The sequence below is a fragment of the Larus michahellis genome, chromosome 1, assembly GCF_964199755.1.
Source record: "Larus michahellis chromosome 1, bLarMic1.1, whole genome shotgun sequence".
NCBI classification, from domain to species: Eukaryota; Metazoa; Chordata; class Aves; order Charadriiformes; family Laridae; genus Larus; species Larus michahellis.
Window position 1 is genome coordinate 17,926,849 of NC_133896.1, and position 27,778 is coordinate 17,954,626.

The following is a 27,778-nucleotide window of genomic DNA, read 5'->3' on the forward strand; positions in this document are numbered from 1 at the left end:
GTTATATCTACCAGAGGCATAAGGTGGAATTTCAAGGCACGAGAAAAGAGGACCTGTTGCTTTTGCCAGCTTCCCTGTCTTTGACCCAAGACTTCCACTTACAAAGCGTCCTTCCTCCTCCAAGTTATTTATGCCTCAAGTGCATATTGCATCAGACTTCAGGAAAGAGAAGTTTCATCCACTGAACTCCTGGTGAGCAAGCGCTCCTTTGACACGCAGTGCTATTCCAGGCTACGCCCAACAGACAGAGCCAGACTATCAGTTGAGGCTGTGACAAGAATAAAAATAAAACTAAAAACTTCACCTAAAAATGCATGAACACTGTTACTAATATTTTAGTGAATGATAGCTTTTGAAAACTACCCACATCGATCACTCTTCTAGAAGGAGAAACAAGAGACAAAGACATTTACCTGGAGACAGCACATATTTATTTATGCTCTTTTCTGTTTCACAGTCTTCTTTCACTGTTACTGAATACAAAGTGTAACTGCACAATTCCGTACATGTGACTACCAACATTAAGTGTTCTTAGCAAGTTTGCTCTTATTTTCAAAATTTTATTCAATTCATGTGCAATAGAGGAGGCCACTTACAGAGAAAAAGTTACAAAATGCTATGATGACTGTCAGTCTGCAATGATGACTCCTCCTGGCCATTGCTCTTTCATGTCAGTTCCTTCCCCCTTTTTTCCTCTCCAGTTTTCTGGAGAAAAATTGCACTGCACTGAAGAGCTGTTGTGACTATGTAATTTGCTGGACCATGTTTAACCTCTGTCCACCTACCTATTGGCTATCCCTCTTTAACATCCCTCTGTTCTTTCTTCCATGGTTCTACATGGTTACTTCCCCCATTTATCTTACCTTGCCTCGTATCTTTTTGTCAGCAGGAACTGTACCTTCTGGGATTGTTGTCTTCCCCAGTATAAGTGGCTTGCTCTCTTTCTACTGTCCTTTTCTTTTTGTGCAGAATGCTGGTTTTGAGTTAGCTTCCTTGGCAACTTCACTCCCTTTGCCCAGTTTTATTTTAAAAAAGAACTGCTTCTTCTGTGATATTTACAATAAAGTAGATGGATACAACGGCTCAGTAGAAAGGCACGTGCATGGACCAAACAGAAACAGTGACCAGCGACCATAGAAAGCCCTGCGTGCTACATGCAGAAGCGCTTCTACCAGTTCGTTAAAGCAGTAAAAGCATGTGTAGAAACTAATGCTTCAACATAGAAGCAGCTCATTTGAATAATTTATTTTTTTTCCTTATTGATTAAAGCAAACAAAACCATAGAGAAACATAGTCTTGTTAGCTTGTAGAATAAGTCAGTTTAAACCACACCTTGCAGTTGCATCTATGTTACAGTGCATTGCTGACACAGCGATGTAAGGATAAGCATGAAAAAGCACACTCCCTAGCTCACACAACTTTATCAGCAAACCCTCCTGACTTAGCAGGGAAGTGCTGTTGTCAACTTAGTTAATTTTATTTAGAGTCAATCTATACTTCCCCGTGCATCATCAGAAAAGCTTCTTTTTCCAAAATACACTGCACCTCCACAGAAAAGTCTACCTAAACAACTGTACCACCACAGCTATATTAGCAGAAGCTCTCTAGAACAGATGTACTGAAAACACGGTATAACTGAATGTCTGCTGAAACACATGCATACCAGCTACCGCACTAAATAAACATCTCAATGTCTGCTTTGTTCAAAATATTGCTAGTGCAAGCTCCAACACTCCTAATTTTGATCACCCAAGAACATGGCTACATTTCAGAACATACAGAAACTTCCTGGGCATCCTCAATAACATTTACCAACCATACACAGTGACTCAATTCTGAAAAATGCCCAAGAAAAATGAAAGCGGAGAAAAAAGGAAAAAAGAAAAGCCCACAGCCCACAAACCTCTCATTAGCTCAGTACATTATTTGCCCACGCTGGCAGCAAACCTGTTCCTAACTATAGTTTCTTGCATACAACTTGGCATGAAACAAAAAAATACTGCAGTATTTCAATATTTCTTCGTGCTCTGAAGTAACAAAAATTCCTACGCAAGTAGTAACTGAAATACTACTGCAAGTTTATAATGCAATCCCAGTAGAGCAGAACTAAGTTACTATAGCTGCGCGGACTTTGAAAGAGCTAGTTTGAATGTTTGAAGCAGCATAACTCTAGTTAAGCACAACTCAACATTAACCAATTTCCTGAGGACTTATTTAGATTCTTGGGAGTGTTTGAAGATTATGCTAATCAGCTGCAGCAGGTGAGTCCCAGTGGTGACTGCAGAGTTGTTACACTCCTTGAATGACAGCACCTGAACACTGGCAGTTCCCCTTCTCAAACACAACAAAGAGGTTCACAGCTGAATCTGTGTACACCCTCAGCTGCCCATGCTACATTTCTGTAACCAAAAAATTTAAATAGGAACACTGCTAAAATACATGTTCAGAGCACCTTCTCCTTCCAAGTACTGTATAGCTGGGAATTTAGCTTTTTACGATACTCTATTCATACTGTTTTATAAGTGCTTTTCAAGGACACAGTCTTTGTGGTCAGATCACCTTAAGTAATTGGCATGAAGAATTGTACCTAAATTACCTGATGCGGTCTTGAAAGGTTACTCCTTCCAAATCCCTTCCACCTTCAGAACCCTGTCAACACAGGTTTGTGTCAGGCATAAAATAAAATACAGAATAAGGAAAAAATATAAAAGTGAATGGAAAGGGAATGAAAATAATATCCTTACCTTCTTGAAAGTCAACAACAAAGAGGGTCCAGTCCAGCTCTGGATGACTTCAGTCCAAGGATCTAAACTAGCAGCAGTTCTCCACAGTAGCACTGTCTGAGATTTTCTAACGGTGTACTTCCAGTTCTTCTTGATACAAATGTAGCGCCATTTGCAGGTCAGACTTATTTATGTGAAAAAATCTATGCAACAGTTATTTGTTTCCAGTATAAAATTCTGCACCACACTAAAAATTTAAGCACCTGAAATATACTGAATATAATGAAAACTAAGTAATACAGTTAACTTTGTACTGACTTTATTACGTAATTCAATAAAACCTCCACTTCTAAAATGAACCAGAAGTTCCACATGGCTGCACCAGACTGACACAAAAGTTAAACGGTGTTACCTCAGGATTCAGGTCAACTTTTACAAGGATGACAGATGGCTTAGGCTATCTAGGCTGAAGCTAATTATGTTTCCCTTTGACATGAACAAATAAAAAGAACATATATATAGTTTCAACATCCGTATTAATGCTAACAGTAGAATGTATCTTTAATGTATTTATCACTTTTTTGACTGTCACAATGGAAAAGTACCTCATTTTTGTATTCTAACAGCAACAAGTCTAATTTAAATTTAGCTAGCGAAGACCAAGCAAAGTTCCACTCATGACCTTGCAGGTTCCATTTTCACTTTAGCTAACAGACATAGCTCATATTACATTATGTTTCTTGTGTATTCTATTAAAGCTGCTAATACTCAAGGTCATGATGCATTACAAAAAGCTTACAGGTCCAGAACCTGTAAGAGGGATCCTATTTAAAGGACACAAGTAGAGAAGAGGACACTACCCATAGCATATTTATCTATAAGAAGCATTGAAATTACTGGGACATGCAGCTTTCACTTGAGGGCTGTGACATTTTAATTTTCAGTTCTTAGAAGGTAACTGCTAAAGTAAATCCCCAAACAGGCAGAAAACATCATTGTTTTTTATTCTTAATAAATAACTTACACATGAAATACATACTAAAGAACAAATGTTGCATTGCAGGTCAGGTATTGTACTACATGCCAGGTTTTGAGTTAATTATGGCAGAATGTTCCTTGAACAACCTTTGACATATTAAATTAGTCTTGCATTAGGATGCAGAAAAAACGTCTGTAAGTCAGCACTGTTTTCTCAGGAGCCATACTCCAAAGAGTAACATAAAACCATACCTATTTTGTTTGCAGAAGTCATGTATCCTTGGATCAGAATTGCCGAGAACTCTACAGATACATATAAAGACTCTCCATCTTGTATCATCTCACAGCAAACAAATGAAGTGGATACAATAATTGGATGACTCCTATCTTTAGCACTTTAAAGCTGAGAAAGATTAAAGTTGTCCCCTCCTTTCTCCCCAGGTAACTGGGTAAATAATTGTAAATAATTGGGGGACAGAGGGGAATGGAAAAAATCTGATGGCTTGTATTATAAAAACTGGTTAGATCTAATTTGATTTAAATTTGTCCTCTAATCTTCCATTAGTATCTCCTTCCATTGACACAGCAAGTTTTGCATTTCTTCCTGAAGAGTGCTCTGAATTACTCTTTATGGTTAAATCAAAAAGGATCAAAGCCTGAAAACACCACACGCTGAGTACCATGAAGTAAAACCTGACTTTACACAAACACTTCAGTGAATCACAGGAGCCAAGAGCGGGTCTCTGTACGGTGCCGGCTGGCACCTTATGCACCACACAAGGCCAGGGAAACGAAGGGAAGAGAGAGGCTCCTTGGCGCCGGCGGCCTCCGCCTGGGTTTACACAGCGGCGACAGGGCCCGGCCGAGGCTCCCGGCGCCGTCCCGCCGGGCACCACCGCTGCCAGCCGCTTCCCCGCCGCCTCCCGACGGGCGACGGTAGACGCAGCCCCGCCGTCGTGACGGGAGGAGCGGCCCGAGCACAGCTACCCCTCCCTCGCTGCCATTGGCCCAACCTGATCCACCCGGCAGCACTCTCACTTCTGGTTGGCTGAAACCTCCGGGCTGCCTCGGGAGGCGAATGAGGAGCGGGGTTGCTTCCTGGTCCCAAGATGGCGGCGCTCAGTCCCTTTCCTGTGGAAGGGAACGGGGGAGAGTGAAGCCTGAGGGAGTGGGGTCGGGTCGGGGCCGCGGGGAGGGGGATGAGGTGACGGCCGCTATGGCGAGCGACGGGGGCAGGAAGCAGTTCTGGAAGCGGAGCGGCGCGAAGGTGCCGGGCAGGTGAGCGGGGCGGCAGGAAGGTCGGGGCCCGCGGGAGGCCCCAGCGACGTGTTCCTTGGCCCCCGAGTTCAACGGGCCCTCGGCAGGGAGCGTGTCCTGTCGGTCGCTCGCTCTTGGTAGGTGGGAGGTTGGTGCAGGTGCTCTCCGTCCCCAGCTCGGTTCGTTCTCCTCAGCTCAGTGCCCAGAGCGTTTTGGTGTTGGGTGCCTCCGCTTACCTGATCGATGATTGCTGGTGGGCTTAGTAAGCGTTAGTTATAACTTGTATCAGAAATGTTGTTAAGTAGTTATCTGAATGTGCGTTCCCAGCCTGGTGTCACGGTCAGAAGAATTAATGTGGTTTTGGGGATGCGTTCCCTGGAAAATTGTGAATGGGAGAATGTATTTGTAGCTTTTGGCAATTGTGGAATCATAGAATGGTTAGAGTTGGAAGGGACCTTAAAGATCATCAAGTTCCAACCCCCTGCCATGGGCGAGGAGACCTCCCACTAGAGCAGGTTGCTCTAAGCCACATCCAATCTGCCCTTGAACACCTCAGAGATGGGGCCTCAATCACTTCTCTGGGTCACCTGTTCCTGTATCTCACCACCCTCATAGTAAAAAGTTTCTTCCTGATGTCTAATATAAATCTATCCTCTTCCAGTCTGAAGCCATTACCCCTCATCCTATCACTACATGCCCTTGTAAAAAGTCTCTCTCCAGCTTTCAATGATACAGGTCATGAAATTTTGTGACTTGATGCAAGGTATGGTATTCTGAAACGCTACGCAGGAAACTGTACTTTATAGGTAGATAGCCATATTTTAGTTTCTGCTTGATATTTCAAAATATCATTAATTTCTCAACTGTCTTCCTGAAGCGTGAACAGCAGACCCAGCCGATGTATCATTGCCAAGAGCTACAAACACATTATCCCATTCAAAAGTACATCCTCAATGTCACATTAACTCTTTAGACCATTACGTCAGGCTGGGAACGCATATTCAGATGTTTATTTAACAATAATGTTCTCTGCTACCATCCCTGAAATGCTCTTACAGTTGAGCAATTCAGTTTCTTATGTTCTTTTTGTAAGAGCGGTGCATATTCTTGGTTCTCAGAGAACAGTAACTCTGTATTTCATACCATTTACCTGAATTCAGCAAAATCATCCTACTCACCATTAAACTTTTTCCGTTCTCAGTTGCTCATAAACACTAATGGATAGTGGTTTTGTTTTTCTAGCTATAAACTAACTCTTTCAGTCCAACTGTGCTTGTCTCCTTCTGAATTTATTTCATAACTTTGCTGAGTCCTTTGGGGGTAAAAACACTTTTGACGCTCCTCGATTACACAGTGTCTATGAATGGTTGCAGTTAATTAATTTGCAGGCAACTGCAGGTGTGTGGAAAACTGAGGACACTGCGAGAGTGTGCTTTTGATATTTTTTTTTTTTTCTCTAATATTGCGGAGAGGATTGTTGTAGCTTTATATTTGTGTGAATTCCCATTATGGTCATTCATAGAGTGCAGATTGTGTTTGTATGCCAAAATGGAAAGTGACACCTGACACTCACATGAGCGTAGAGCAGGAGAGTGCAGAGACTTGACCGTGGAGTGTATGGTGTGCAGTTGTGTAGAATGACTGGTTGTTGGCTGACTTTTTGATTTGTATAGAATTGCATAAAAATTGATGGAGCCACCCGGAGTCACCTCTAGGGCTAATTTTGCTACTGTTAATACTGCCCCTGTAGTATAACTCTAAGCCTCTCTTAAAATTTGCTATGTTTACAGTCTTTTTTGGCTTGGTTCTAGCTCAGGTTTTCCAAGGTCAGACTTATTTGTATTTATGGTCTGGAGATTGGTTTTGATTTGTCAGGAGGGCATGTTTGTCTTCTTTTATGTGGTTTTAATACAGGTTTAGGTAGATATTAATGTTGCATATGATTTGCTCCTCTTGCAATCAGAGTTTTGTAGTAACAATTTCCATTATGAAGCCACATGTAAATCTTGATGTGTTTTCTTTGGAGTTCTTTTTACCTGTACAATAACTTTGTAGCTGAAAACTAGAAGGAAACAAACTTTTAGTTTGTAGAGAGTTTTATCAGTCACACAGTAACATGCTGTTTTGTAATGTTAGACGTTGTAGTGAATAAATCTGTCCTTGGAAGCTTATTTATTTCAAAGCATTTGTTTTTAATACTCCCATGGGTTTTATTCTCTAACATGCCATCTTTTGCATTTTTCTTTATCAGCCTTGTACTTTAGTGTTAATAGCTAACTGATTGGTTTTTGAGTGACAAGAGTATGTAGAAGATTCAGTCTTTGCACGTTTTTCTTTGAGAATTTTTATTTTTTTGCAAGAGGTAAATGAAGAAGTGATGAATCAGAAGAGAGAGAGAATTTAAGAGCAGTGTAGATTCTTATTGTGGAGTTAACTTTTTTCTTGTTTTAATTCCTTCTCAGAAAAATAAGGCCTAAGTTAGCCTAGGCCTTTAAAATAGCTTCTGTTTGGCAAATCTATGACTTTTATTCAGTTACTTTTTAGTATACGCTTAAATTTCAGCTCCATTATTTTTAGTGGCATGCAGGATTCTTTGAAACGGAAAACTGTTGTAACATTTCAGTTCTGTTTATTATTGGCTATTTATTTAATACACAGAAAACCCACAAGTATTTTATTATTTTTGTGATAACTTTCTTTCTTTCCCTTTAGTATTCAACATGTGTATGGAGCTCAGCATCCGCCTTTTGATCCATTATTGCATGGAACGTAAGTTAACCCAATATTTAAATATTCCAGGTAATTTGGACTTCCTCTGCCTTCTCTCCTCTTGTTCTTCCTGGTTGGCTGTAAAGCTTATTGTTAATCTTCCATTCTCAATTTTTTTCATAATCTTGACTTCTCTGTTCTAACTTCTCTTTTGTGACTTCCTGATGCTTACCATATTGGGAGTAATGAATCAGCTGTTCAGTTAACAAACATAGATTGCCAACTTTTAGTATCTGTTTGCAGTGACTTATAAATTGGAAATCGTATGGTAAATACTAATCTTAATTAAGCAGATAAAGCTTACAACTTAGGTGTAAGTGGCTTCCTTGTGTGTATCTTTCTGTTGATGGACTGCCTTTATTTGTCTGTCTGTAAGAGAAAAGAGTCAGGTTGTGGTGTAGAACATTTTGAGGCAAAGTTGGGCATTTTGCTCGTGAGTGAGAAGACAGTAGGTAGAATAGATTTTACAGCGATTAAAGAGTTTGTTGCCTTACCTTGTGATTATTGGATATCAGAACACAATGTACACGACAGTGGCAACGTTACGTTAAACATCATTAGTAACCACATAAATTTCATGCTGATAACCCACAACTAATGTGAATGAATGGTTTTCTTCTCCTTATGGCTGAGGTTTCTAGCAAAATGGTGCATTCTGGCAGCTTCTGCTTTTTATGTTGTGCTTTATGGTTTGTTTTTTGAAAGACAGTTTTAAGGTGTTTTAAGCTTTGTCAAGGACAAAGCTGTTTCTGGATTGTTGGTGGATTTCATAGCTGCTTTGAAACCAGCATTGCTGTTAAAACATTGATGTATGTGAGAACTTTGGGAAAATTGTATGACCAATGAAATGAATGGCGCAAAGCAGTAGGGACAAGTAGGGACATAATCTTAGAAGGAAAAGTATTAGCTTGGAAGGAGGTCATACTTCTAGTGAATTTTTTTCAAGGGCTAGTTTAAAATGGCACAAGAAGTAAGCACATGGTAGTTAATTCTCAGATGATATGGAGTTGAAGGCGGTTGAAATGTATGACCTTGAGGACTGAAGAAAAAGGAATGAGATGAATTGGTTCAAAATATGGAGTTATAGAGAGACGCAGTAACAAAAACTGAAGCTTATTGCTTGAAATAATGACAGAAGAGAAAGACTTTGCTGTCGTAGGCAATAATGACAAGTTGTGTGGAAGTATTAGTGTTGTGGCACCTGTTAGGAAAGGTATTCCCTGTAACGCATAACAGAAACATTACTGACATTGTATGAAGGCTGTGTGAGAATTTTTTCTGATTTCCAATTCTGACTGCCTTTTCTTGACAGAAAAAAAGTTAAACTAGCACAGGTGGAAAGACAGGGATGGTCAGAAAGGGCAGTTAAGTTAATTGCAGTAACTTTCTTTTTTTGCGAGCAGTCTGGGAAATCCTCTCAACTTAATGCCTTATTTAGCTGAAATCTGAAGGGAGGAATGATTGCTCTGCATTACTGTGTAAGTGAGAATAAGTGCCAAGCTAGGGAGGGGTACTTGGTTCATCTCTCTTATACTGCATGTTGGCAGAGGGACAAAAGGTTAGGAACTGATCAGGGTACACTTAGACTAGGAACTAGAGGAAGTATCTTGCCTATGAGAAGAGCAAAGTTTTCAAGCAAGTTCGTGCTGGAGTGCCTGATTGAGGAGGAATGATAGATCTAATGCATTTCAAGGTGAGACTTGATTTGTTTACGGCAGTGATTGTATTACGTGATTGCTTATGATGACTTAATAGACCTGATGAGCTGATTACTGCTCACGTGTTGTTATGCAGCAATTGCATTGAAAGGCCTGAAATCTCTACAGAAGTTCATGGAGCAAGAGAAGTGCAACGTGTCCTTTCTGTCTTATAAACTATTCCAGTAGTATTTGTTTTATTTGACTTTGAGGTTGGTCTTTTTTTTGGGGGGGGGGGGGGGGGGGGGGGGGGAGGGGAGATGGGGACGGGCGGTGAGGGGGTGTCTGTTTTTTGTGTTGGTTTTTATTTTTTTTAAAAAAAGGGAAGGAAGGATTTATTGAGCTTCTATTCAATGCCAAGAAGAGTCAGTCTTTACCTGCCCTTGTTCTCAGACATACTCAGCAGTATGTTGTCATATTTGCTACATATATGATTTCAAGCATGGACTTTGGTTTTTTGACCCTGTCCATAGTGTTTTGCTTACTCCATTACTAGTTCTTTGAATGTTGTTTATTTGTTTTTGAACAGCTTGATAAAACCAGGTTCAAAGCCACCTACAACTCCAGTGAAACTAAAGAAAGTCAGTACCTTCCAAGAATTTGAAAGTAACACAAGTGATGCTTGGGATCTTGGGGATGATGATGATGAACTCTTAGCAATAGCTGCTGAAAACTTAAATACAGAAGTGGTCATGGAAACAGCTCACAAAGTAATTCAGAATCACAGCAAGCTACAAGAACAGCATAAATTTCAGGAAGAACATCTACAGGAAGAAAAACAAGTAGAATCTCCAGAGCTGAGTTCAGTTCCATGTGGTGATAATAGGCTTGTTAAATCAGTCAGTGAAGGTCATACATCGAGTTCATCAGGTATGTTTAAAAAATGAAAAAGATGTTGAAAATCAAATGAGGAGAGCTATAATATTTGCCTTTTAGAACGTTGACCCCTTCCCAACCTTTTCTTAATACCACAGGAAAACATTATTAATCTATATTGATTTATTTGAGGGAGATACTGCATGCCATCCTAACCTGTGAAGCATGTGTGTGGGAAATACATGAGTGAGGGAAGAATAATTAAACTTTTTTTGTTTTCAGCCTTAATACCTCCTCAGTTTTGGAAGGAAGTTGCACTAATTGAATGTATTTTAATGGCTAGCTGCACCAAGATGTATGCAATTAATCATATTTGTACTATTGTGAAAAATTGTTATTAAAATGCTACTGTATAAAGGGTAATAAAAAACTGGAGAAAACCATGCGTGTGAACTGGAAAGCTCATCCTCATGTGATCTGGTCTGTGTTTTATGTATAAACTTTAAGTAATTGCAATGATTTCCTAGCCTTTTGTTTGTTTGTTAAAACGGTGAGAGGAATAAGGGGGATGGAAAGAGCTTTCCGTAGCACAGAGATTTTAGAAATCAATTAGCCTAGCTGTTAGGATGATCTCTACTTGATGTAGGAGAACTGTGGAACATTGCTTGAAAGAGGAATGCTCATCTTGCTAAATCCAAGTCACTTCGAGTCTAAACTTGTGCTATACTTCAGCTTACATTTCTCCAAAATGTAATTCTATTTCAAATTTACAAATTAAAGTTATTAGTAGCCTTCTCACTAGCTGAGACTAACTGTTATGCTTCTTTTTCCCTTCAGATAATGCTAGTGAAAATTCTTCCATGCAGAGATCACAGTCCCTTCCACAAACTTCCACACCTCCCTTGGTGAGTGGAATGGCAGAGTATAATACCTCAATTACTCCTGCATTGACTGAAAGAGAAGCATCCCGATTGGACAAATTTAAGCAGCTACTTGCTGGCCCCAATACAGATCTTGGTGAGTATTTCTTATAGGAGCTGTGAATTACATCTAAATTATTCTTCAAATATAAAATTTTCCTCTTTGATGTACTGTTCTGCCTGATAGTTTGGTTAGGATCTAATCCTTTCAACATTTAGAATTGATCTTGCAAAAGAACGACAGAATATAATCAAATGCTTGTAGTATTCATGCTTGTAATATGCAATTTGCATACGTAGGGTATTAGATGGCTTCCTGTTCTTTTCTTTCTCACATTATTTCTTCCTACTGGACTAATCTCTGGAGAAAAAACAAAGTATAATTAGCTGTGTTTAGCGTTAGTGCCTCACAGTGGAACAGTATGCAGTATAAGAATGATTCTCACGCTTAGAGTTATGAATATGAAAAATGATGAGCCGTGGAAGTATTACTGCTTGTCTGCTCGGTGAGCATTCTTCATGTTCACGGACTGATACAGTAGTTCTGTGTCTCATCTGTGAACGCTGACAACATGTTAATGTGGAAACAAATGTATTGTCAGATAACTTGACTGTTCCCTTTGTGCGCTGGATTTTAACTGCTGAATAGTAAATACAAGTGCTGGGAGGGTATCACAGAATCAAATGGCTTTATATCCCAAGTGAAAATCTGTAGCAGGTAGAAATAGTACACTGCATTTTGGAGAACTTGGCTAGTCACTTAAAAGTAGGATCTTGTGTCAAAATAATTAATAAACAAAATGACTTTGAGTTAGACCATTCTGGAAGATATCTACAAGAAACTCTTATGGAAGGAAGGAGAAACTGCATGTTTGCAGTTCTTGAGTTGACGCTTTCCCTCCCTGTAGCTGACGTGAGACTTCTTCAATATAATAGGGCTGAAGTTGTAGCTTTTTTTCCTTTCTGTGTTGTGTCTTATTATGAGGTTGATGCTAGTAAAGTAGAACTATGGAAACAATACTGACTAGATTAGACTTAATGCTTCAGTGAGTTATAGGATATTCTTATAAAATGCAACTGTGAATAAACTCTGAGGCATTAAAACTAATTACATATTTTATATAAGCTTGAAAATAATAGTCAAATATCACCTTTTCTCACTTTGATCTAACAGATGTTATGAGCTATGTCGTTGTGACTGACATGAAAACTCATATAACTTTTAAGAATGTCGTAATGGTAGAAATCTTTGTTACATAAGATTACAAAGTCAGAGAGAAAATAAAGTTTAATTTAAACCTCTCCGTTTCACTTTTGATGTCTAATTGGATGGGAATACTTTCCCAGTAAATCAAACTTGGGCATTCAAGTAAGGTATTTTGGAAGGGAGTGAAAGAATTTCCACTCTTATTAGGACTGCAGTCACCATGACTGTGGTGAGAGTTTAGTCAATGTTGTTTAAACAAACTGGGTTTGTTTTTTCCCTATTGAACTTTATAAATCTCACACAGGAAAAATACAGAGGAATACAAAATTTGACTATGTTGCTTTTCTATCCAATAAGCTCTCAACATTATTTCTTGTAGATACCACTAAATAATGCTTTTTCGATGTCTGTTTATAGGAAACTTATTCTTTCTCTTGCTCTACGAACTGTAATGAGTACCGAATTTGAAGTTGTGTGAATTAGATTGATTTTTTTTTTTTTTGTGTGTGTGTGGTTTTTTTTTTTATTCAAAATATTTGTATCATTTTATATCTGGGATATGTTCGGTAGTATCTCCTAATAAATCTATAAATAACTCATGTTTTTTCTTAGTGAAAGAAATTAACTATTTACGACACACCAACTCTTGATGATCATGACGCTATTAAGAGTAGATCATATGTGAAGGTAGTGCTCGGACTACATTATATGTATGTATCAGGGAAAATGTGTGCATGCATATATCTGTACAGAAACATACATATGACCGTATGTACAGTTCATCAGAATCTGGTATGTGCATGTGTGTATTCATTTTTGGGAGTTGTTTGGTTTAGCTTCATGTTACAATGAAGACTATATTTAAAAATCTTGATTTAATGAGAGTAGTAGCCTGGGAAAACTGTTGTGGGTTGTGTGTGGTGGGATTTTTTGTTATCGTGTTTTTGGAGGGTTCCTGCTTTTTTTTTTTTTTTTTTTCTTTAGAGTAATACTGAAAATGGACTAAGGTAGAACTAGTTAACAGGCTCCAAGCAAAGATTTGTAGTGAGTAATGAAGCGACGGGTAGCTACTCTGTTGCAGCTGTCTCATTCTCTTTGTGTGAGTGTGATGTTGTGGTATGTGTGGGTCTTTGTTTTGTGTTAGATCCACAGATAGTTGGGTTTTGTTTGTCATGATGAATTGAATTAGTGGTTAGTTGTCTTGGAGACGTTTTAGCAAATATTTCTGTTCATTTTTGTGTGTAGTAGTGTTGGTTTTGCCTGGAAGTAGTAGTAGCAGAAGTAAAGTATTTCTGTTGACTTTGTTTTCTTAATATAGTTTTGCATATTGTTGAAAGAGATTATGTGACAAGTCCTTTCAGAGCAATATAAAGATAAGTTAATCTGTGGAACTGAAACAATGTCATGCACATTTTCAACTCAAGACTTTTTTCTCTTATCACTTGAGAAATCAACGTAGACTAAGAATGCGAAATAATACAAATGACCTTGAAATCCTGTCAGTCACACTAGAATAATGATTATACTATAAAGACAGTGTAAAATGCAATGTTAGTCTTGTATGGCAACTAAAGGTTGTGAAAGAGTGTGTGTTTTCACAAGAAAACTTTCAAAAAGGTGGGTTATGCATGTAAATTTGGAAGTGAAGATTATTTTAGCTGTTGAAGCCCACTAGTAGATTTTGGAGTTGGGTTTGGCCCATTGCTTTAATATTGGAAAATTGTGGAGATAGGTAGGTTCTATCATACTGAGCAAAATAATATACTAGGTATAGTCTGCAATTGAGATACAAATCCACTAGGAAATATTACATAAATATATAATGATGGAACCATTCTCAAAGTTTCTGTGTATGGTTTTATTCAGCAGACACTTGCATATACAAATAGTTATTAGAGCAAGGCACAATCTGAGAACACAAACAAGGAAAGGAAGAACCACCACCCTGAATTCTCAGAATATAGAAGAATTAATTTTTTTAGGTTACCAAACTCTTATTTATGAACAAAGAGCCTATTTCCATGGCTCAAAAGTGCCCTTAACTCTTTTTTTTTTTTAATATCTTGTAGAGCTGAACTAATAAACTCACTCTTGCAAATTGTAACCTCCCTTGTAGTTGTTCTGAATCTTCCCTTAAGCCCTCCTAACACACTTTACGTCTGTCCTGCAGCTATTTTTGTTGTTTGTATGGTAAACAGATGCAAGTAATATGCCTTATTTCCATTTGACACTTTTTATTTGACTATTGCTATGCTGTTATTACCTCTAATATAAATGGGAAAAGTGTAATGTAAATTGGATGTCAAGAGTAGCTAGCTATGTGAAAAAACCCAAAAAACTGGTTCCTATAGAAATATTACTTTTAGGTATACGATTTGTGCTGCAGGAGAGAGGTATTCAAGAGTCCTGTCAATATACCTTCAAGTAGTAATATAAAGTAGAGAATGAGGAGATAATCTCATAAAGTTAAAATTACAAAATGAAAGCTGCTAAACAAGCTGAACCATGTTAGGGCAAGAAATGTGGCGTGGTGGAAGGAGCCTGTTATTAGAAGCAGTTTTGAGTGGAGAGGGACTGGAGGACTGACGACTCCTGTCAATTAGATCCTGCTGAGGTGTACTGGGACCAGATTTAGGAGGCAGGGTAGGACTGGAGGCAGCTGTGCAGCTGTGTTTCATAGATAACTCTAGGGTAGACAGTAGGGCTTGCATGTCTACGCAGCCTCCCACTCCTGGTTCTGCATGCCAGGTTATTCAGAGAGAATGATTTACACCAATTGTTTTGTGCAATCAGCCTGTGCTTATGCTTGACTTGCAGTCTATTTGATGTAGATTTACTTCATTTCAGGCCTTGTCTTTCCTTGTAATGGACCTTGTGTTACTGAATGAAGATGGGCTCTGTGCTTGCAGAATCTTTTGCAAACAATTGGTTGCTTTGAGGGGGGGGCAGTGGATGAGACTTTAACTAAGCAGCATAGGGAGACCGTCTCCGAGATGAAATTTCTCTTTCCTGCAACAAATCACTGTTTACTTATTTAAGAGGAATAGTACTGCTATGTCTATCTAGTTTCCAATTTAAGTTTAATGCTATTAAATTTGTTAGACTTGTGTTTTCAAGTAGTCTTGTACAATGTTTTTTTTACCCATTGTTTATATGTTCTAGATGTGTATTAAACCTGATTAAATATAGTAATTATCTTTTATTTATGGATATTAATTGGTAACAGCAATCTGTTACGTCCTTTAAAGCTGTTTTTTAAACTGATGTTATAGAAAAGTTTCAGTAACTTTACAAAATTCATTAATTGAAGTTAACTTGATTAATTTTGTTCCCAGCCTCATTAATTTATCTTCACTGGACTGCATAGCTATTTATCTCTATGCTTCTAGTCCATCCACGTCATTTAGAGTTTTATTGCCCCCTGCAGTTTTGAGTTATCTGTATTTGATCACATTAGTGCTTATTCTTCTTCCAGTTCATTGATGTATAGTATAAAGTGAACAAGATGAGTCCTACCACTACTTCATGTGACATGCCATTAGTCATATGTATCTTTTCAAACTATTATCACCAAAAGGTATCCTCTCTGATTCCTGTTCTGTTCCAGTTAGCTTTTTATCTGCAAAACATGCTTGCCTTTTCAGCTAATAAATAAAACTAATTAAAAAAATGGTAACACTCTACTATTAGCCTGTGGAACACTTTTTTTAAAAAAAAAAAAATCTTCTGAAAGAAATCAGTGCTAAATGATTCCTTATATTAGTTGCTTTTTGCACGATTAGTATTTTGTTTTCCTATTTTCTATGGCTTTGTCTCATAACTTGTGGTTTCAGGTAACTTATTCTGATTACTACTTTAGTGGGATATTCCAATTTAAAGTTATTAATTTGTTATTTTTTGTTGTAACTAGGTAATAATAAGCTCTTGAAAAAATTTTGAGAACACTTTGCATAGTCCATTTGCGGAGGATGTATTTCTCTTCTTTTGTAAAGATATTTGATTGACATAGTAGTCATTACATTACATAATAAGTCTTGGCATTTTTAACTAGTTTACTCTGTATTGGACCAGTATTTAGTATTTCTTTTTTAGTAAACTGTTTCTTTTCTTCCAGTTTTTCATTTGTTTTCTGTACCTTCTCTGATGTCAGGTTTTCAGTGTTTTGTTTTGGTGGGTTTTTTGTGGTTTTTTTTTTTTTTGTGTTTTTTTTTTTTAGTTCCTCTGCTATGCCCCTAGTTCCTAATATTCAAAATACCAATTAAAATAATTAATTTAGTAATTTGTGACTGTCACTCTTGAAAAGCAGATAATGTTGTTAGCATATTTATTAGAGGAAGATTGGTTTTTTTGCTAACTTTACATTTTCAAAGAAAAAAGTAGGAAGCGTTATTACAGAAGTTACAGGAATTACAAAAAGTGTAATTTCATATTATCTCATAACAATAGCTGATTGCCTCTGTGCAATATAATAGAATTCCAGGGTGTCTTTTAGAAATAAAATGAATTTTATTTTCTAAATTAAATTTAGAAAGAAAACTTAGTTTGCAAAAGTTACAACAGAGTTATAGTAGTTATTTGCTACACTGTTGATGTTGAATATATAGCTAGCAAACTCTTCTTAAAATGTGTCTGTCAAAACTGAATCATGGGAAGCTAGAAGAATTCCATGGTCAGAAACTGGTTACGGTACAGAGTCATATTGAAGGTACTCAGTATGACAGCAATTGTAACTCCTTCCTTTCCTTCAGCTCTACCTTCAAGATTATCCACACAAACACGCCAGAATAACACCCCTTTCTAGTATGACACTTGTGGTTTGAGTCATTTATATCTTATGCTTTTTCAGTTACTTTAATTTTTACACTCACGGCCAGAGAAAAATATAGAGCACTTTAATCATATTAAAAAAATCCATGTTCTTTTAAAATGAACATTGATTTATTTTTTTTTTTACTCCATCTAGTAGGAAAAAGCAAATAACTATCATTTTCACTTGGTACAGATATAGAAGCCATATACCTCTGTCTTATAACGTTTAGAACTGTGCTAGTTACATCTTTTTCCATTTGATTGATCTGAAAACATGAATAAGTATCTTCATCACCCATTTGTCTCTCATACACATAGTTGTAAAATTCTAGAGACCTTGACATTTAAACAGTTCTTGATTGTACTGAAAGGCTTTACAGTTATACTTTTGCTTTCACAGTAAGACAAAAGATTGTGTAAATTTATTTTTTGTTCAGCCAGACATGAGTATATGGTAATAGAGAAGCAAAAATTCATTTTTCAGTATCCAACTTGTCTGCAATTTAATGTAGACTCTGTATTAGTTTTTGTTTAGCATTGTCTGATGAACATGAAGTATCAGGTATCAGTTTTCTGGCATCATATAGACTGATGCAATTTGAATTGTAAGCTTCGTCTGGTCCCAAGAGAGATCACTACTGAATTGCATGATGTTGTTATACAGTTCTGGTATTCTTTGGGACATATTAAACTTCTATGTTTTGATTATACTTGATGAATATTTTCTGTAAGTGGATGGTCAAAAATTAGTATTATAGAATCATAGAATGGTTTGGGTCGGAAGGGACCTTCAAAGATCATCTAGCTGACATCTCTCAATAGACCAGGTTGCTCAAAGCCCCATCCAATCTGACTTTGAACACTTCCAGAGATGGGGCATCCACAACTTCTATGGAAGACCTGTTCCAGTGTCTCACCACCCACATCATAAAAAAATTTCTTCCTTATGTCCAATCTAAGCCTGCCCTCTTTCAGTTTATAACTGTTGCCTGTTGTCCTGTTGCTACAGGCTTCAGTAAAATGTATATCTCAGTCTTTCTTATACGCCCCCTTTAAGTAGTGAAAGGCCTCAATCAGTTCTTCCTAGAGCCACCTTTTCTCCAAGCTTCCTCTGGACTCATTCAAGCATGTCCATGTCTTATCTTGTGCAGGGGACCACAGAGCTGGGCACAGTACTCCAGGTGGGGTCTCATGAGAGCGGAATAGAGGGGGAGAATCACCTCCCTTGGCCTGCTGGCCGTGCTTCTTCTGGTTGGTCTTCTGGGCTGTGAGTGCACCTTGCTGGCTTGTGTCCAGCTTTTCATCCACCAACATCCCCAAGTCCTTCTTGGCAGGGCTGCTCTCAATCCCTTCATCCCCCAACCTGTATTGATACTGGTGCAGGATCTTGCACTTGGCCGAACTGTTGCCATCCAGAGGGACCTTCACAGGCTCGAGAGGTGGGCCTGTGACAACCTCATGGAGTTTAATCAGGCCAAGTGCAAGGTCGGGTGGGTCAGGGCAGTCCCAAGCACAAATACAGGCTGGACGGAGAATGGATTGAGAGCAGCCGTGAGGAGAAGGACTTGGGGGTGTTGGTGGATGAGAAGCTCAGCTGGCAGTGTGTGCTTGCACCCCAGAAGGCCAACTGTATCCTGGGCCACGTCAAAAGAAGCGTGGCCAGCAGGTCGAGGGAAGTGATTCTCCTCCTCTACTCTGCTCTGGTGAGACCCCATCTGGAGTACTGTATCCAGCTCTGGAGTTCTCAGCACAAGAAGGACATGGACCTGTTGGAAAGGTACTATATGATGAGGTATTCTTGCAGTTTTTATGTGTGGTGGTTTTTTTTTTTTAAATTTCTTTGGTGTCTACCTTTCTGTCCTGATAGCGTCATGAAAGCTGAATTCACGCAGACACTATGTGCAATCTGCATTATCATAGTAAAAGAGACTTGGGTGAGAAGTCCAGTGTTCCCTGTGGTAGTCATAGACTTTCCGAGGGAGCAGCCTTGCCTGGTTCCCGCACCATCATGCAGATGACACAGCAGGAGAGGAACTTATCAGCAATGTCACCAACAAGGCTATTGAGAACTTTGAACTTTCTTTGGGCCCTGAAGCTTTTGAACATCAAGATTAGCAATTTACATGATGTAATGAGTGAGACATCCTGCCTGTAAGTCAGTTTACCAGGCCTCAAGGAAGTATAATTCATCCTGTATGTTTTCTTGCCACCATGTCTTCCACTGTTAAAAAAAAAAATAAATACAAACTTATTTCACAGTTAGGTACTTCATTTGCAGTCACTTGAATTTGTGCATTTGTAGAGAAATTGGCATATTAATCTTTCTGCAAATTTCATATTGTAAGAATTAACTGTCATCCCCAGAAAATGGGTTGATGCTTTGTCCCCCTAGTTTCAGCTTCTTTTGATGGTGAAAAGAACCAGAACCTAAATTTACAGTATAAAAGATTTGTAAGATTTCCTGATCTTGCAGATATTTTCTGAAACATCAGTACATTCTGTTAAATATGTCTCCTTTGCAGAATAGCATTCTTCACACGTGCAAACAGATTACAATTTCTTTTTTTTTTTTAATGTGTTATAACTGGAAATTGTTTTGCAATATACTGTCAGCTTCAAACATAGCTCTAAAGAAGCTTCCTTTGAAATTATAACTTACTAGTTCAGATTTAGAAAATGCCTAGAAGAAAGACAGAATTGATATTAATTTTCCTGATTACAAGATTTAACTGAAGAATTCCTTTAAAAAAATACGTACATTTTCTTGCAATGAAGTCTTGCATTTAAAATTTTTTACTACTTGCACTGCTTTTTCAATATGAAAGCCTAATGCCTATTTAAGATAGTTATGTTTGCCAGTTCAATCTGGAACAGAGCCTGGTGTAAATTAAAGCTAGAACCATTGCGGTGGTTTAAGTTTGAGAAGTACATGGAAGAAAGCTTAAATATGAGAAATGTTTTCTATGAAAATGTACTTCTGAAGTTTGAGTCTTGCTTTTATATTTAGAAGGAAGTCCAGAACTGGAAGATATACATATTTATATATATATAAAGCGGTTATTACCTGGGCGGGTAATCACAGTGGAACGTATTTCACTGTGTATATACTGTGCTGCCTTCCTGATACTGATTATTAGTTAGATATGCCCTCACATGTGTTTTAGCAATAATGGACATCTACTCTGGAGATATAATGCATACTTGTAGTTAACTGAGAAAACCTTATGTGGATTAGAGGTTATGGGCTAGCCTTTTACAGGAATTTGATGCAAGAGGTGGGAAATTTGGGAAAAGCTTTTAAACGCTATCCTCATTTTTTTTTTTTTTTTTAAATGGTAGCTCTTATTGTTATAAGTCTTTACTCCAGTGATCGTATTGGAAATATTATATTCAGTTTAGGTACAGATGAGGTTCTTTGGCAGCTGGGTGTTTGTTCTTGGTTAAAGCTGACAATTAAAAGGAGAATAAAAGGATTTTTCATTTTACATACTAGCAATTTGTCATTTTTTGTGAACTGTGAGCTAAATTCAGCAGCTTCACCTCCCTTAGTGCTTGACCACAAAGTGACATTCAGTCTTGTTTCCTGTCTTTCCAAATCCATCAAACATTTAAGATGAATGCAGTACAGTCCCACTAGTCTCCTCACTTCGAGTCCATCGGCAGACATTAGCTCTTCTTGGAGGCAGGAAACACTAAGATATCAGATGCCTGGAAGTGACGCAGAATTCACTATGTTAATATGAACAGAAAGAGCCAAATTCAGTACTTGAAAAGCTAAACTATTTTGTATGACCAAGTCAATTAATTCATTTTGCAAGATTGCCTGCTTTTTTATTTGACTTTCCCAAGCCGAACTTTGAATTCGCATGGAGGAGGTGATCCAAGGGCAGAACTGTAGCTCGTTAGGCGTATTTAATGTGAAATTCTTTGCCTGATCAGTATGCTCTTTATTCTGTACGTCATGGAGTTTATCAGCAGTTTTCCTCCTCAGCCAAAGATATTGAGGGAAATTATAAAAAGAAAGGAAGTCTTTGCTTTTCTTATGTGTTAAATAAGCATGCATTGTAGGTAGACTTACTGGGTTTGGTTTTTTTATTATGGGGAAGATCTCTAGTATTAGCTCTTGTGAATAATTGCATGAATTCTGTGGCTCAGTAATTTAGACATGTATCTATTAAACCTGATTATTTTAGTTGTACCTTTCTTGTACTATAGCTTCTCTATGAAGGACCAGTGTCAGTTAGATTGCATTTTTGAATGTAGATATTGCAAGTGTCTTTAATGCAGTGTCTTTTTTTAAGTCTGTTTAGTTTGTTTTGTAGGAGTCTTTTCTTAATAACATGAGGCTTTAATATTATAATAAGTAAATTTATGCCTTGGTTATTTGTTCCAAATGCATATGAATGTTTTTTTTAAAAAAAACCCCAAAGTTATGGGGGGGATGGAACACAGCTGACATTGTCCAAAAGTAAATAATTATTACTTGGCTGTTCGCTTAACAACTGGATTTTTCTTGTGATTGGTCAATAGACTGCAAAATTCCATCTTCTCCCCAAACAGGAGAAATGAATACTGTCTGTTATTTCTAAGGAAGTGGGAAAATTGTCTCCTTTAATTAACTGGTACTGTAAGGGGTGTTTCCCATTTTCTCTATTTCTGTATAGAGAGATACCTTAGTTCTGCTTGGAAAGCTTGTTAGATACTGTTTGAATAGCTTTAAGGTAAAAATAAAAACAGTTGATGATGCACAGAAATTGAATGTTGGAGGAAAACTGTGAAAAAAATATAATGCCATTTAAAATCTTCTGCCGGCATAGTTGTTCTCCATGACTTATTTTCATAATTTACATTGTTGGCTTCACTTGTTGCATTTGTTTCTTAGTTGTTTTATTAATCTTCCTTTTGCCATAGTTTTCCTGATCACTTGCTTTCTCATACCTTCTAACACCAACCTCATCCACTTTTGCTTCTCCAACTTTCTATGCGAAATAACGGACAAGGTGTACTTTCCTGCTCTTTCCTAGCAAAGGTCCTGAAAAGGGTCTTACCCTGTATTTACAACATTGGATTGGACTTTATTTTCTGTTTTCTGCATGCATTCAGGATAACTCTTTGTTCCATTGAGAAGATTAAGGGCAGTGTTTGCTTGAAAAAAATTTAATGAAGTGCCTAACAGAGCTATTATTCATTTGGAAACCAGTTGCTGTGGTTGCCATAGTAATAACTAGCCCTCTATTAAAGCTGTTTTCTATATGTACTGCCTGTATTGTAATGTGCTGTTGGGGGAGCTGCAGTTCCGTGATTCTGTGCTCTTGAAAGAATTTTCCAGCTTTGTATAGTTAAATTATCCAAGGAATTCATGTTATAGGAACATAAAACATGTAAATCTAGTTTATCGTATCTATCATGGAATTGTTCATGCAGGCCATCACTTCTTGTAGCCATTTACAGTAATCTCAATGAAATAACAGCTGTATCAAAAATGAATAATGCATACACAGAAATTTTGAGCTCCTTTAATATTTCTTGACTTATTTTTTATTTATTTGTAGCTGATAGAATGATGAGCTTGTAGTTCCAAGAAAAATACTTGTAGACTTGGTCGTTTCCCCTCGTGTGTTTTAGGTGTAATGGGTAATAGCTCTAGTAATAGCTTGTGGGTTTAGAAAGCTGGTAAATTAATGGCATGTTTTCTTTGTAGAATGCCCCATGAAATATTTATGGAATATGAAGGATCTTTAAATCTATGGAAGTAAAAGGATACTGTCTTAAGATTTCTTTTAGAATAATTGCTTTAAACTTTTTCTTCTTCAGAGAGAAATGTGTATCCAAATGTATTGTAGTAAAGCAGGTAAAACAAATTTTTCCAAAACTAAATGAACTATATCAAAACGAAGCATTTACATGCCATATTATTCCTTCATAATAAGCTATCCTAACCCAAAAATGTTTCTGCAAAAAAGAAATGCTGTCTCTGTGAGCAGAAGTGACAGTTGGCTAGTGCTAGCAAATGGAGATAGTTTTTGGTCTAAAATCTATAGCGATTTATAAACATTTTGATACTTATTCGTCACAGAGTTATGTAAAATAATGAGACAACTGAAAGACAGAGTAGCAACTGGGGTTCACAGTGTTGCTTCAGAAAGTATCCTTTCCATCTGGGGCAGAGTTTATAGACAAGGTTTTACAAACACTGCTCTTGGATCTGGCTAATTTCAGCTCTGAATCAGTAGGCTAAAATTAATTCTGTGCTCATATTTTTATGAAGTGGTCCTGTCTGTGATAAGAATGTTTTACAACTGCTCATCTTCAAAATAATTGTTCTCGAGTTTTAAGAAAATGTTAATTATATTGAAGCAAGGATATTTTTGTAATACTATCATGATTGAAAAATGTGTGTCTCATTTGTAGGTGGCATTAAAACTCCTTTGTAGAAATCCTGTGCTGGGCAGGCATGTTCACCAGCTCATAACTAGGACATCTAATTCCCTGGGAAATCTACAAGGGGAAAGAGTTAGTATAATGACAATAAATGGAAATTATGCTTTGACTAAGGAGAATGTAACATTTCAACCAATGACAAATAGTTCAATGGTTAATGAGATATTAAATAAAGGACAAGTTTCAGATATAAGTGCAAGTACATTTCCTTGGTACTCCCAAAGTCTTGGTTGAGGATAGACTTCTTCTGCTGCCTTGATTTAAAGTGTTGCAGACTATGGGGTAGATGTATATAATCAAATTGACTTTTGCAAGACAGCAATTTCCAAGTTTTAAACCTTTATGCCTGTACTTCTATATAGCTACATTCTATGCAATAAAAATTAATAAACTTACTGTGTGATTGGAGCCTGTTTGTACCCTACAGAGCAGAAATGTGGTAGCTTTAGATTTGTTCTTTATTTGCCCCTAATTTCATTCTTTCCTGTTTGACTTCATTAAAAATAAAAATGAGAACACTCTAATAGTCGAGGAGTAATTTGGGAAAAAGGGCGTGTCCATGACATCATGGGTATAGAAATGCTATGAATATTAAAAAAAACCAAAACAAACAAAACCAAAGAAATCCCAAACCAAAACCAAAACCAGCAAATGGGAAGGGGCGGGAGAAAAAAGCCCCCAGCACTTTAATAATGCAAGGCTTTTCTTCAGAACTATTGTGAAGGGGTATCAGCTTCTCCAAGACTGTTGTGAATGAAAGCAGGGCATAACAAAGCTGTGACATTCAGATGAGCATTTCTTTGGAAGAAAAGCTAAAATTCAGCCTTTTTTTGGTGTAATATATTAGCTATTCCTACTTCTGTGTACACAATAATAAAAGTCTGTGTAGAGGAAATCAGTAGTAAACAAAAATTCTTCTGTTTTCCCCAATTATAGTTGCACTTGGATAGGTGCTCTAGGAAAGTTCTGCTCAAAGAAGTAATATCAAGTAAATTGGATTTTGTGTTCAACCTTTGCTTTAATTATTAACAATAATAGAGGAGTAAAAATATTTCAGAAATTAAATTTAGCCTGCACCTAGATTCTTTATTTTGACCTTTGGATGCTTTTTCTGCATTTGACAGTATATAGACAAAGTTTTTTGATAGTTCTTTGATGTTCTACTGATCTTCCTTACTAAAGATGACCTGGGAAAAGAATAGAGGGCTTAGGTGTTAATGGTGAGAGAAAGGCCCCAGTTGCTTGTTGGAAATTGATCAGAGACGGCTTGTGCATTGTATATTAACAGCAGTAAATATATATTGCGTTTAAACTCAGTACTATAATGTATAGTAATAATATAACTTCCCTTCTTTTGGATGTTATACTAAACTTTATACTAAAATGAAGTAAAAAACCCTCAAGCTTCAAGGGCTAACTCCGAGTCAAACATTTGGAGTATTTTGGTATGCATACAACTCCAGCTGCAGCATTGGGCTTTCTGTCTTTCAATTTACCTCCTTCATCTTAGCAAGTTATTTTTGGCATCTCTTTCCATTAGTTGGCATTCATCCTTTCATTTTGTGAATTCATAGGAATAGTCACACGCGTTAGCGGGGAAAACACAAAAAAAAATTCAGGAAAGGAAGGAAATGAAAACTTCTGCTGGTGGACAGGTTGAAGAGATAACAGGTTCCCCGTATAAAAAGCTGACAGAAGTTAGAAAAATAGCGCTTCGTTTTCCAGCCTCTCTCTGCCTCCTCTTTGTGAAGATGGAGCATCTGTGGATGTAGGTAGGAACTGTTCAGTCTCTTTGAAGCTGTGAGATGGGTTCCAGGTTTGGAGCTTGTGTGGCTGTTGGAAGCCACTGGGGCTGGTGACAACTTTCAAGGCCAGATGCTCAGGCGTGTGCAGATAAACAGAAGACGACTTCTTTCTAGGATGCCAGGAAGGATTCAATGTCGGATGTGTGAGCCGATTTTTATCGTGTCAAGGCTGTTTGTAAGAGCAGCGCATCATACCTGTTTTCTAACAATGTTTTGTCAAGTATCTCATTTGCTTCTGTTTCTTGGAAAGGTGCTGTTTTTAGAGGTGTAATCAAATATTTTTTTCTTTGCATGACATCTTTGTGGATTTATTTGCTCTTAAGTTGAACTTCTGACCTTTGTCAGGCATTTCATGTCATTTTTTTGTAGCTCTCTTGTATTCTCAACAAACTCATGTCTATCTATTTGCTCCCTTGAGCGTGCTGTGTGTTACATATTGGCCCAGTATGGAACTTTTTTAAAATAAATATTTTTATCATGTGTTATATGGAGAAAATTCATCCTTAAGTGGATTTTCCGTTACAAGGTACTGTAGCATCTGAACGTGCTTAGCACTTCTTGGTGGGAAAGCTAAATATTCAGGAGGAAATGGGGAGAACCAGGTGTTTAAAATAAAAGCTAATGAAAATTGGATAAAAAAAATGTGGCACTGTGGCAACTTACAGACTAGAACTTATTATTTTAATTTTGAGATGTAAAAGTCAGAATGATTTCACCCCCTCAGGTCTTTTTTTAAAATTAAGATTCATGTGTCTCAAGGTAACCTGAGAACTTGAATGCAAGTATTTCAATTATGTGTTATCATTTGATTTTATGAAGTGATCTGTTGGGTCATTTGTAAGAATAAAGCCCATCGTAAAACCAGTAATAGACAAACTTGCTGTAAAATTTATGCATGTGTTTCAACTAAAATGTATACGTAATTCATGTATTTTAATGGTATTATTAGAACAGCTTCACTGACAATCTTTTACGTATATCTAAAGTGGTACTCTATGATATGCTTCAATTTGTTCTTTCTTCTCTTGTCAACAGAAGCATTTCTATTTTATGCTTTAGTAGTGTTAAACTAAATCTTCTAGGAGCGACTTTTTTCCTGCTTTTATAATTGTTGTTGGGAAGGGCATGGTTCTTGGTTTTCTTTCCTCTTGTTTTGGTGTTGAACCGTCAGAGGAAAGTGTAATGTGAATTGATGCTTTAACAATAGCGATGCACAAGGGTCAGAAGCTGTGTGCTTTTGGGGTGATAATCATGAAAGCGTGCTACTGCACCCAAAAAGAATTCTTGCATAGCCTCTTTCAGTTGTAATGTGTGCTGTTTGTCACTGGTAAAATGCTAGTTGAGCTCACTGTAGTGAAAATTTAGGACCAGAATTTTAGATGATTTTTGGAGTAGTCTGAGATTCTGGAATTTTGGAGGACTGTGGTATAGGACAACAGTCAGTGTTGGTGCAGAAATGGAATTATCACATACCCGGGGCTAATGGGTTGTGATGGAGTTGACTTAACTCTCAGATGTGCAATCATCTGTCTGTCTTTTCCATACTGAAAGCAATTACCGTACCACTTTTGAAAGCAAAACCAGAAACAAAAACCTTGAGAAAGTTCAGAAGGCTCCCGTATGGTATGTCAACAGAGTAGAGGAGGTTATTAAATGCAATCCAAAAGGTGAAGTTCTGCGTCAAATAAGGAGAGTAGAACAGAATATAAATCCTGTCAGGCTAAATACATGGAAGCACTTCTGAAAGAGAGTTTGAGAAGCGATTTGCAAAACAACCAAACAAACTAGTATTAAATGCTTTTTATCAAATATATTGGGAGAAAGAACATTGCCAAAGATTCTGTAGGCCCAGCAGAAAATCCAGGCATAAAAAGAGTACCCAGAGAGGATAAGGCTCTGGCAGAGGAACATAAATAATTACTTGTGTTCAGCATTCAAGAATGTAGGGAGATATTCACTCCCAAATCCTACATTATGGGGAATTAGTCAGAGGATCTGTTTCAAATAAGTGTTACGTTATAAAACAAAAATGTCTTGTCCTTGGTGTGTATTTCTACTTCTGTGTCCAGTGCTGAGATTTTCTTCCAGAAAGGGCAGTCCTTTGAAACCCAGTCTCACAGGATATGTACGTTATTGTTTGGGATTACACGACAGCTCAAGCTATTCCCAGTTAAAAGAAATGTATATTTGTTGCAAAACAGTGTCAGGAATGAAAACTGATTTGTCTTGAAACTTGCTGAAAAAAAACTTATTCCTCTTTTCTCTTTAATTTGCAAAGAGTGACTCTTTAGTTCAGTGAGTCCTACAAGTGTTTGCTTATATTTAGCCTAGAAGTGAAGGTTTCGTTTGAAATAGT

General features: G+C 37.4%; 1 protein-coding gene across 2 annotated transcripts in view; it reads left to right on the forward strand.

The window, feature by feature from the left end:
- Positions 1 to 4,778: 4,778 nt before the first annotated feature.
- TBC1D22A (TBC1 domain family member 22A) overlaps positions 4,779 to 27,778 on the forward strand; it is a 181,851-nt gene continuing 158,851 nt past the window's right edge. For both annotated transcript variants that reach the window (XM_074586261.1, XM_074586357.1), the window contains exons 1-4: positions 4,779 to 4,979; positions 7,671 to 7,727; positions 9,954 to 10,294; positions 11,078 to 11,257. In XM_074586261.1, coding sequence (XP_074442362.1) covers positions 4,780 to 4,979; positions 7,671 to 7,727; positions 9,954 to 10,294; positions 11,078 to 11,257 — 778 coding nt within the window. In that variant the 5' untranslated portion in view covers position 4,779. The remainder of the gene's footprint in view (positions 4,980 to 7,670; positions 7,728 to 9,953; positions 10,295 to 11,077; positions 11,258 to 27,778) is intronic.